Source organism: Lethenteron reissneri, unplaced genomic scaffold (assembly GCF_015708825.2).
Source record: "Lethenteron reissneri isolate LAM-NWPU_2019-01 unplaced genomic scaffold, ASM1570882v1 scaffold_1638, whole genome shotgun sequence".
NCBI lineage: Eukaryota > Metazoa > Chordata > Hyperoartia > Petromyzontiformes > Petromyzontidae > Lethenteron > Lethenteron reissneri.
Genome location: NW_026891375.1, coordinates 1,180,758 through 1,194,636, shown reverse-complemented (window position 1 = coordinate 1,194,636; position 13,879 = coordinate 1,180,758). Strand labels below are relative to the sequence as shown.

Below are 13,879 nucleotides of genomic sequence, written 5' to 3'. Positions count from 1 at the left end.
GACTCAACACTGAGACTCAACACTGCACCATAGACTCAACACTGCACCATAGACTCAACACTGCACCATAGACTCAACACTGACCATAGACTCAACACTGCCCATAGACTCAACACTGCACCATAGACTCAACACTGCACCATAGACTCAACACTGCACCATAGACTCAACACTGCACCATAGACTCAACACTGCACCATAGACTCAACACTGCACCATAGACTCAACACTGCACCATAGACTCAACACTGCACCATAGACTCAACACTGCCCATAGACTCAACACTGCACCATAGACTCAACACTGCCCATAGACTCAACACTGCACCATAGACTCAACACTGCCCATAGACTCAACACTGCCCATAGACTCAACACTGCACCATAGACTCAACACTGCCACCCATAGACTCAACACTGCACCATAGACTCAACACTGCCCATAGACTCAACACTGCACATAGACTCAACACTGCACCATAGACTCAACACTGCACCATAGACTCAACACTGCCACATAGACTCAACACTGCACCATAGACTCAACACTGCACCATAGACTCAACACTGCACCATAGACTCAACACTGCACCATAGACTCAACACTGCACCATAGACTCAACACTGCACCATAGACTCAACACTGCATAGACTCAACACTGCACCATAGACTCAACTGCACCATAGACTCAACACTGCCCATAGACTCAACACTGCACCATAGACTCAACACTGCACCATAGACTCAACACTGCACCATAGACTCAACACTGCACATAGACTCACACTGCACCATAGACTCAACCCCACTGCACCATAGACTCAACACTGCACCATAGACTAACACTGCACCATAGACTCAACACTGCCCATAGACTCAACACTGCACCATAGACTCAACACTGCCCATAGACTCAACACTGCACCATAGACTCAACACTGCACCATAGACTCAACACTGCACCATAGACTCACAAACTGCACCATAGACTCAACACGCACCATAGACTCAACACTGCACCATAGACTCAACACTGCACCATAGACTCAACACTGCACCATAGACTCAACACTGCCCCATAGATCAACACTGCACCATAGACTCAACACTGCCCATAGAATCAACACTGCCCATAGACTCAACACTGCACCATAGACTCAACACTGCCCATAGACTCAACACTGCACCATAGACTCAACACTGCACCATAGACTCAACACTGCACCATAGACTCAACACTGCACCATAGACTCAACACTGCACCATAGACTCAACACTGCACCATAGACTCAACACTGCAACCATAGACTCAACACTGCACCATAGACTCAACACTGCACCATAGACTCAACACTGCACCATAGACTCAACACTGCACCATAGACTCAACACTGCACCATAGACTCAACACTGCACCATAGACTCAAACTGCCATAGACTCAACACTGCACCATAGACTCAACACTGCACATAGACTCAACATGCACCATAGACTCAACACTGCACCATAGACTCCACACTGCACCATAGACTCAACATGCCATAGACTCAACACTGCACCATAGACTCAACACTGCACCATAGACTCAACACTGCCCATAGACTCAACACTGCATAGACTCAACACTGACCATAGATCAACACTGCACCATAGACTCAACACTGCCCATAGACTCAACACTGCACCATAGACTCACACTGCCCCATAGACTCAACAATACCCATAGACTCAACACTGCACCATAGACTCACACTGCACCATAGACTCAACACTGCCCATAGACTCAACACTGCACCATAGACTCACACTGCACCATAGACTCAACACTGCACCATGACCACACTGCCCATAGACTCAACACTGCACCATAGACTCAACACTGCATAGACTCAACACTGCACCATAGACTCAACACTGCACCATAGACTCAACACTGCACATAGACTCAACACTGCACCATAGACTCAACACTGCACCATAGACTCAACACTGCACCATAGACTCAACACTGCACCATAGACTCAACACTGCACCATAGACTCAACACTGCACCATAGATCAACACTGCACCATAGACTCAACACTGCACCATAGACTCAACATGCCACATAGACTCAACACTGCACCATAGACTCAACATGCACATAGACTCAACATGCACCATAGACTCAACACTGCACCATAGACTCAACACTGCACATAGACTCAACACTGCACCATAGACTCAACACTGCACCATAGACTCAACACTGCACATAGACTCAACACTGCACCATAGACTCAACACTGCACCATAGACTCAACACTGCACCATAGACTCAACACTGCACCATAGACTCAACACTGCACCATAGACTCAACACTGCACCATAGACTCAACACTGCACCATAGACTCAACACTGCACCATAGATCAACACTGCACCATAGATCAACACTGCACCCACCATAGACTCAACACTGCACCATAGACTAACACACTCCCATAGACTCAACACTGCCACAGACTCAACACTGCACCATAGACTCAACACTGCCCACTAGACCCACACTGCACATAGACTCAACACTGCACCATAGACTCAACACTGCACCATAGACTCAACACTGCACCTAGACTCAACACTGCACCATAGACTCAACACTGCCCATAGACTCAACACTGCCATAGACTCAACACTGCACCATAGACTCAACACTGCACCATAGACTCAACACTGCACCACGACTCAACACTGCACCACCAACTCAACACTGCACCTAGACTCACACTGCCCATAGACTCAACACTGCACCATAGACTCAACACTGCCCATAGACTCAACACTGCACCATAGACTCAACACTGCCCATAGACTCAACACTGCAATAGATCAACACTGCACCATAGACTCAACACTGCACCATAGACTCAACACTGCCCATAGACTCAACACTGCACCATAGACTCAACACTGCACCATAGACTCAACACTGCACCATAGACTCAACACTGCACCATAGACTCAACACTGCACCATAGACTCAACACTGCACCATAGACTCAACACTGCACCATAGACTCAACACTGCACCATAGACTCAACACTGCACCATAGACTCAACACTGCCCATAGACTCAACACTGCACCATAGACTCAACACTTCCCATAGAGACTCAACACTGCACCATAGACTCAACACTGCACCATAGACTCAACACTGCACATAGACTCAACACTGCCACCATAGACTCAACACTGCACCATAGACTCAACACTGCACCATAAACACCCCATAGACTCAACACTGCACCATAGACTCAACACTGCACCATAGACTCAACACTGCACCATAGACTCAACACTGCACCATAGACTCAACACTGCACCATAGACTCAACACTGCACCATAGACTCAAAACTGCACCATAGACTCAACACTGCACCATAGACTCAACACTGCACCATAGACTCAACACTGCCCATAGACTCAACACTGCACCATAGACTCAACACTGCACCATAGACTCAACACTGCACCATAGACTCAACACTGCACCATAGACTCAACACTGCCCCATAGACTCAACACTGACCCATAGACTCAACACTGCCCATAGACTCAACACTGCACCATAGACTCAACACTGCACCATAGACTCAACACTGCACCATAGACTCAACACTGCACCATAGACTCAACACTGCCACATAGACTCAACACTGCACCATAGACTCAACACTGCCCATAGACTCAACACTGCACCATAGACTCAACACTGCCCATAGACTCAACACTGCACCATAGACTCAACACTGCACCATAGACTCAACACTGCCCATAGACTCAACACTGCACCATAGACTCAACACTGCACCATAGACTCAACACTGCCCATAGACTCAACACTGCACCATAGACTCAACACTGCACCATAGACTCAACACTGCACCATAGACTCAACACTGCACCATAGACTCAACACTGCACCATAGACTCAACACTGCACCATAGACTCAACACTGCCACCATAGACTCAACACTGCCCATAGACTCAACACTGCACCATAGACTCAACACTGCACCATAGACTCAACACTGCCATAGACTCAACACTGCACCATAGACTCAACACTGCACCATAGACTCAACACTGCACCATAGACTCAACACTGCACCATAGACTCAACACTGCACATAGACTCAACACTGCACCATAGACTCAACACTGCACCATAGACTCAACACTGCACCATAGACTCAACACTGCACCATAGACTCAACACTGCACCATAGACTCAACACTGCACCATAGACTCAACACTGCACCATAGACTCAACACTGCACCATAGACTCAACACTGCACCATAGACTCAACACTGCCCATAGACTCAACACTGCACCATACTCAACACTGCACCATAGACTCAAACACTGCACCATAGACTCAACACTGCCCATAGACTCAACACTGCACCATAGACTCAACACTGCACCATAGACTCAACACTGCCCATAGACTCAACACTGCACCATAGACTCAACACTGCACCATAGACTCAACACTGCACCATAGACTCAACACTGCACCATAGACTCAACACTGCACCATAGACTCAACACTGCACCATAGACTCAACACTGCACCATAGACTCAACACTGCCCATAGACTCAACACTGCACCATAGACTCAACACTGCACCATAGACTCAACACTGCCCATAGACTCAACACTGCACCATAGACTCAACACTGCCATAGACTCAACACTGCACCATAGACTCAACACTGCACCATAGACTCAACACTGCACCATAGACTCAACACTGCACCATAGACTCAACACTGCACCATAGACTCACACTGCACCCCCATAGACTCAACAGCACCATAGACTCAACACTGCACCATAGACTCAACACTGCACCATAGACTCAACACTGCACCATAGACTCAACACTGCACCATAGACTCAACACTGCACCATAGACTCACACTGCACCATAGACTCAACACTGCACCATAGACTCAACACTGCACCATAGACTCACATGCACCATAGACTCAACACTGCACCATAGACTCAACACTGCACCATAGACTCAACACTGCACCATAGACTCAACACTGCACCATAGACTCAACACTGCACCATAGACTCAACACTGCACCATAGACTCAACACTGCACCATAGACTCAACACTGCACCATAGACTCACACTGCACCATAGACTCAACACTGCACCATAGACTCAACACTGCACCATAGACTCAACACCACCATAGACTCAACACTGCACATAGACTAACACTGCACATAGACTCAACACTGCACCATAGACTCAACACTGCACCATAGATCAACACTGCACCATAGACTCAACACTGCCCATAGATCAACACTGCACCATAGACTCAACACTGCACCATAGACTCAACACTGCACCATAGACTCAACACTGCACCATAGACTCAACACTGCACCATAACTCAACACTGCACCATAGACTCAACACTGCCCATAGACTCACACTGCACCATAGATCAACACTGCACCATAGACTCAACACTGCCACAGACCAACACTGCACCACAGACTCACACTGCACCACAGACTCAACCCAGACTCACATAAACTCAAACTGCCCTAGACTCACACTGCCCATAGACTCAACACTGCACCCATAGACTCAACACTGCCATAGACTCAACACTGCACCATAGACTCACAACACTGCACCATAGACTCAACACTGCACCATAGACTCAACACTGCACATAGACTCAACACTGCACCATAGACTCAACACTGCACCATAGACTCAACACTGCCCATAGACTCAACACTGCACCATAGACTCAACACTGCACCATAGACTCAACACTGCACCATAGACTCAACACTGCACCATAGACTCAACACTGCACCATAGACTCAACACTGCACCATAGACTCAACACTGCACCATAGACTCAACACTGCACCATAGACTCAACACTGCACCATAGACTCAACACTGCACCATAGACTCAACACTGCACCATAGACTCAACACTGCACCATAGACTCACACTGCACCATAGACTCAACACTGCACCATAGACTCAACACTGCACCATAGACTCAACACTGCACCATAGACTCAACACTGCACCATAGACTCAACACTGCACCATAGACTCAACACTGCACCATAGACTCAACACTGCACCATAGACTCAACACTGCACCATAGACTCAACACTGCACCATAGACTCAACACACCATAGACTCAACACTGCCCATAGACTCAACACTGCACCATAGACTCAACACTGCACCATAGACTCAACACTGCACCATAGACTCAACACTGCACCATAGACTCAACACTGCACCATAGACTCAACACTGCACCATAGACTCAACACTGCACCATAGACTCAACACTGCACCATAGACTCAACACTGCACCATAGACTCAACACTGCACCATAGACTCAACACTGCCCATAGACTCAACACTGCACCATAGACTCAACACTGCACCATAGACTCAACACTGCCCATAGACTCAACACTGCACCAAAGACTCAACACTGCACCATAGACTCAACACTGCACCATAGACTCAACACTGCACCATAGACTCACACTGCACCATAGACTCAACACTGCACCATAGACTCAACACTGCACCATAGACTCAACACTGCCCATAGACTCAACACTGCACCATAGACTCAACACTGCCATAGACTCAACACTGCACCATAGACTCAACACTGCACCATAGACTCAACACTGCACCATAGACTCAACACTGCACCATAGACTCAACACTGCACCATAGACTCAACACTGCACCATACTCAACACTGCACCATAGACTCAACACTGCACCATAGACTCAACACTGCACCATAGACTCAACACTGCACCATAGACTCACACTGCACCATAGACTCAACACTGCACCATAGACTCAACACTGCACCATAGACTCAACACTGCACCATAGACTCAACACTGCACCATAGACTCAACACTGCACCATAGACTCAACACTGCCCATAGACTCAACACTGCACCATAGACTCAACACTGCACCATAGACTCAACACTGCACCATAGACTCAACACTGCACATAGACTCAACACTGCACCATAGACTCAACACTGCACCATAGACTCAACACTGCACCATAGACTCAACACTGCACATAGACTCAACACTGCACCATAGACTCAACACTGCACCATAGACTCAACACTGCACCATACTCACACTGCACCATAGACTCAACACTGCACCATAGACTCAACACTGCACATAGACTCAACACTGCACCACAGACTCACACTGCACAGACTCAACACTGCACCACAGACTCAACACTGCACCATAGACTCAACACTGCCCACAGACTCAACACTGCACCATAACTCAACACTGCCATAGACTCAACACTGCCATAGACTCAACACTGCCCATAGACTCAACACTGCACCATAGACTCAACACTGCACCATAGACTCAACACTGCACCATAGACTCAACACTGCACCATAGACTCAACACTGCACCCATAGACTCAACACTGCCCATAGACTCAACACTGCACCAGACTCAACACTGCACCACAGACTCAACACTGCCCATAGACTCAACACTGCACACATAACTCAACACTGCACCATAGATTCAACACTGCACCATAGACTCAACACTGCACCATAGACTCAACACTGCACCATAGACTCAACACTGCCCACAGACTCAACACTGCACACAGACTCACACTCATAGACTCAACACTGCCCATAGACTCAACGCTCTCCATAGACTCAACACTGACCATAGACTCAACACTGCACCATAGACTCAACACTGCACCATAGACTCAACACTGCACCATAGACTCAACACTGCACCATAGACTCAACACTGCACCATAAACTCAACACTGCACCACAGACTCAACACTGCACCATAGACTCAACACTGCACCACAGACCTCAACACTGCACCATAGACTCAAACCACTGCCACCATAGACTCAACACTGCACCATAGACTCAACACTGCACCATAGACTCAACACTGCACCATAGACTCAACACTGCACCATAGACTCAACAATGCACCATAGACTCAACACTGCACCATAGACTCAACACTGCCATAGACTCAACACGCACCATAGACTCAACACTGCCCATAGACTCAACACTGCACCATAGACTCAACACTGCACCATAGACTCAACACTGCCCATAGACTCAACACTGCACCATAGACTCAACACTGCACCATAGACTCAACACTGCACCAAGACCTCAACACTGCCACCATTGACTCAACACTGCACCATAGACTCAACATGCCCCATAGACTCAACACTGCCCATAGACTCAACACTGCACCATAGATCCCCACACTGCACCATAGACTCTCAACACTGCACATAGACTCAACACTGCCCGTAGACTCAAACACTCGCACCATCGACTCAACACTGGCTGTCCCATAGACCTCAACACTGCACCACAGACTCAACACTGACACCACAGACTCAACACTGACACCACAGACTCAACACTGACACCACAGACTCAACACTGACACCATAGACTCAACACTGACACCACAGACTCAACACTGACACCATAGACTCAACACTGACACCATAGACTCAACACTGCCACCATAGACTCAACACTGCACCATAAACTCAACACTGCACCTCAGACTCAACACTGCACCATAGACTCACCACTGCACCATAGACCTCACACTGCACCATAGACTCAACAATGCCCGTAGACTCAACACTGCACCATAGACTCAACACTGCACCATAGACTCAACACTGCACAATAGACCAACACTGCCCCATAGACTCACCACTGCACCATAGACTCAACCTGCACCATAGACTCAACACTGCCCATAGACTCAACACCTGCCCGTAGACTCAACACTGCACCATAGACTCAACACTGCCCGTATTCTCAACACTGCACCATAGACTCAACACTGCACCATAGACTCAACACTGCACCATAGACTCAACACTGCCCATAGACTCAACACTGCACCATAGACTCAACACTGCACCATAGACTCAACACTGCCCGTAGACTCAACACTGCACCATAGACTCAACACTGCACCATAGACTCAACACTGCACCATAGGCTCAACACTGCCCATAGACTCAACACTGCCCATAGACTCAACACTGCCCATAGACTCAACACTGCACCATAGACTCAACACTGCCCATAGACTCAACACTGCACCATAGACTCAACACTGTACAATAGACTCAACACTGCACCATAGACTCAACACTGTACAATAGACTCAACACTGCACCATAGACTCAACACTGCACCATAGGCTCAACACTGCCCATAGACTCAACACTGCACCATAGGCTCAACACTGCCCATAGACTCAACACTGCACCATGGACTCAACACTGCACCATAGGCTCAACACTGCCCATAGACTCAACACTGCCCATAGACTCAACACTGCACCATAGACTCAGCACTGCACCATAGACTCAACACTGCACCATAGGCTCAACACTGCCCATACACTCAACACTGCCCATAGACTCAACACTGCCCATAGACTCAACACTGCACCATGGACTCAACACTGCCCATAGACAAACACTCCCCATAGACTCAACACTGCACCATAGACTCAACACTGCACCATAGACTCAACACTGCCCATAGACTCAACACTGCACATAGACTCAACACTGCCCATAGACTCAACACTGCCCATAGACTCAACACTGCCCATAGACTCAACACTGCACCATAGACTCAACACTGCCCATAGACTCAACACAGCCCATAGACTCAACACTGCCCATAGACTCAACACTCCCCATAGACTCAACACTACCCATAGACTCAACACTGCCCATAGACTCAACACTGCCCCATAGACTCAACACTCCCTATAGACTCAACACTGCCCATAGACTCAACACTGCCCATAGACTCAACACTGCACCATGGACTCAACACTGCCCATAGACAAACACTCCCCATAGACTCAACACTGCACCATAGACTCAACACTGCACCATAGACTCAACACTGCCCATAGACTCAACACTGCACATAGACTCAACACTGCCCATAGACTCAACGCTGCCCATAGACTCAACACTGCCCATAGACTCAACACTGCACCATAGACTCAACACTGCCCATAGACTCAACACAGCCCATAGACTCAACACTGCCCATAGACTCAACACTCCCCATAGACTCAACACTACCCATAGACTCAACACTGCCCATAGACTCAACACTGCCCCATAGACTCAACACTCCCTATAGACTCAACACTGCCCATAGACTCAACACTGCCCATAGACTCAACACTGTACCATAGACTCAACACTGCTCCCAGCCTCAAAAATACAAAACCTCTGATTAGCACGTTTGGCTACGTTAGAAGTTCAACACACACACAACACTGCCGTACGACAATGTTTTATCATCTCTCAGACCTGGTGGCATTAAAGTCCTCCTCACCCCCCCACCCCACCCCACATACCCCCCACAAAAACCATCTCTGAGGCGTCTGCGAAAGGGCGAGCGTTTGACGGCCTCGGCAAGTTGCCGTTTCATTTTCTTGGTTCTTTCGGTAAAGTCATCACGTAGAATGGAAATAATAAAGTAATAAAAATAAAACATAATAAAATAATTCTCACGACGTTTCGGCCACAAGGCAAGCAGCCGTCCTCGGGTGGAGAACAGGTCAGGCTGTCTTCTCGACAGACCTGTTCTTCACCTGAGGACGGCTGCTTGCGTTGTGGCCGAAACGTCGTGAGAATTGTATTTTATTGTTTTATTTTTGTTATTTTATTATTTCCCTTCTACGTGATGACTTTACCGAAAGAACCAAGAAGATGAATCCCTGCAGTCACGAAAGCTTTAAATCGAAATTTAAGTTGCCGTTTCTACGGTTGGAGGGGGAGGGGCAAGGTGGGGGGGGGGGGTTATTTTCATCGTTTGGTGTTTGTCTGCTCTGGAGCCCTCCCAAGTGACCGCTTGGCATTCGGCTCGCTAGTGGCACTGCTCCTCCGCTCCGCACCGTGCCGCCGGGTCGCGGAAACCTTTGACGACGGACGCTCCGCTCTCCGTGCCAGCTTAACTAAGTGGCGTCACGGTGGCTAGGAGATGTTAACTACCTCGCCTGGTGTACAGGAGGTCGTGGGTTCGATCCCGACCCCTGACGACGCCTGCTGCTGTATATTTGGAGTCTGCGTCTCTCTCTCATCATCATCACGGTGGCTAGGAGATGTTAACTACCTCACCTGGTGTACAGGAGGTCGTGGGTTCGATCCTGACCCCTGACAATGCCTGCTGCTGTATATTTGGAGTCTGTGTGTCTCTCACTCTCATCATCATCACGGTGGCTAGGAGATGTTGACTACCTTGCCCGGTATACAGGAGGTCGTGGGTTCGATCCCGACCCTGACGACGCCTGCTGCTGTATATTTGGAGTCTGCGTCTCTCTCTCATCATCATCACGGTGGCTAGGAGATGTTAACTACCTCACCTGGTGTACAGGAGGTCGTGGGTTCGATCCTGACCCCTGACAATGCCTGCTGCTGTATATTTGGAGTCTGTGTGTCTCTCACTCTCATCATCATCACGGTGGCTAGGAGATGTTGACTACCTTGCCCGGTATACAGGAGGTCGTGGGTTCGATCCCGACCCTGACGATGCCTGCTGCTGTATATTTGGAGTCTGCGTCTCTCTCTCTCATCATCATCATCACAGTGGCTAGGAGATGTTGACTACCTCGCCTGGTGTACAGCAGGTCGTGGGTTTGATCCCGTCCCTGACGACGCCTGCTGCTGCTGTATATTTGGAGTCTGCGTCTCTCTCACTCTCATCACCACGGTGGCTAGGAGATGTTAACTACTTCGCCTGGTGTACAGGAGGTCGTGGGTTCGATCTCGACCCTGACGACGCCTGCTGCTGCTGTATATTTGGAGTCTGCGTCTCTCTCATCATCATCACAGTGGCTATGAGATGTTAACTACCTCGCCTTGTCTACAGGAGGTCGTGGGTTTGATTCCGACCCTGACGATACCTGCTGCTGTATATTTGGAGTCTGCTTCAGTGAGTTTGTGGGTGTCTGTGTGAGTTTATGCTGGGGCCACATTAAGCAGACCCGGTTTTCACTGGATGGACCGTCGCTATGCTTGAGCAGAACTCATTCTGTGTAAATGCCACACGGTGGCTAGGGGATGTTTACCAACTCGCCTGGTATGCAAGAGATCGTCAGTTCGACCTCGAACCCTGACGACGCCAGCTGCTGTATATTTGGAGTCTGCGTCTCTCTCACTCTCATCACCACAGTGGCTAGGAGATGTTAACTACCTCGCCCGGTGTACAGGAGGTCGTGGGTTCGATCCCCGACCGTTGACGACGCCTGCTGCTGCTGTATATTTGGATTCTGCGTCTCTCTCACTTTCATCATCACGGTGGCTAGGAGATGTTAACTACCTCGCCCGGTGTACAGGAGGTCGTGGGTTCGATCCCGACCCTGACGACGCCTGTTGCTGCTGTATATTTGGAGTCTGCGTCTCTCTCACTCTCATCACCACAGTGGCTAGGAGATGTTAACTACCTCGCCTGGTCTACAGCAGGTCGTGGGTTCGATCTCCGACCGTTGACGACACCTGCTGCTGCTGTATATTTTTCAACTAGCGTAGCGATCGCCGTGACGTTTCCCCGCACGCGCGTAGCAAACAAACCGCCCTGGCTCCCGGAAACGTTTGCTGCACGGGAAACAAACTGAGTCGTCTCAACCCCGGCGATGCTTTTCTTTGTCCGTTTTTAGTTTTTGCCGTCGTGCGCCGATTTGGATCGGCCGCATTGCGATGCCGATAAAACAACGGCACTCCGGCCGCTTCCACGGCGTCCCCGACCGTTCGATTTGTTCACGGCAGAAAAACAGCCGCCGTTGGCATCGGCGGCCGTAGCCGGTCAGCCGGCATCTCGCTCCCTTCAGCGACCGCGAGCACGTCGGCCTGAGGCAGTGAACGATGCCCTCCCGACCGACCGACCGACCCACCTACCCACCGTCCCCCGTCGCGTCTCTCGACCCGCGTAAAAAAAACTCCCGCGGCAAATTTGCGCTCTCTTTGGATCCAGCGGGGCGACGTTTTTTCGAAGGGAGAACCGAGAGACACGGAGGAATGGCTGGGTCGCTCCTCACCCTCCTCGCCCCCTTCACCTTCCTTTTCCACGATCTGCTTGGGTCGGACAAATCGCCCGAGACGACTGCGCGTGGCAGCTACGGAGAGCGGTTCGCGCGGATTGCAATCGCGGGCAAGGAGAGGAGAGAAGAGAGATAAGAGGGAAAGGGGGTGGGGAGCAAATAAAGCAACGGAAAAAACCCGCAAAAAAGCGACCATGATGAACGACGCAAAGTGCCGACTAAACCAAGCATCTTCTTGTTTCCTCTGATCGTAAAAAGATAGAGAGAGAGAAGAGAGGTCGCACGTTTGGCGCGACGCTGACGAAGCGTGACACACGGACAGATGTAATCGGGGGGCATCTTTGCTCATGGGGTTTGTGCTCGGGCAATGTGTGCGTGCGGTTAGCGGGGAGTGGTAGTGTAGCTGTTACCGCTACGCTGCGCAGCGAACCCGTGGATCAGAGTTCGATTACCACTCACGGCCAACGCCGGTGACGATTATCTGAACCGGTCCTGGGCCTCTCCACCGCCGACTCAGCCTCAAACGAGTACCTGGTGCGGTGTGTAGTAAACATCGCCACTGGGGAGACAAAGTCGGCCAGGCGTGGTGCTGGTCACCCACCCCCTCGTGTGCTACTGTGCCGGCCTTAATAGGTG

At 49.6% G+C, this 13,879-nt stretch overlaps 1 protein-coding gene across 1 annotated transcript in view; it reads right to left on the bottom strand.

The window, feature by feature from the left end:
* The window catches only part of LOC133362954 (atherin-like), a 37,802-nt gene extending 24,220 nt beyond the window's left edge, over positions 1–13,582 (bottom strand). The window contains exons 1-2 of the mRNA XM_061581931.1: positions 13,564–13,582; positions 13,241–13,318 (exon numbers count right to left, since the gene is read on the bottom strand). Coding sequence (XP_061437915.1) covers positions 13,241–13,318; positions 13,564–13,582 — 97 coding nt within the window. The remainder of the gene's footprint in view (positions 1–13,240; positions 13,319–13,563) is intronic.
* Between the last annotated feature and the right edge of the window lie 297 nt (positions 13,583–13,879).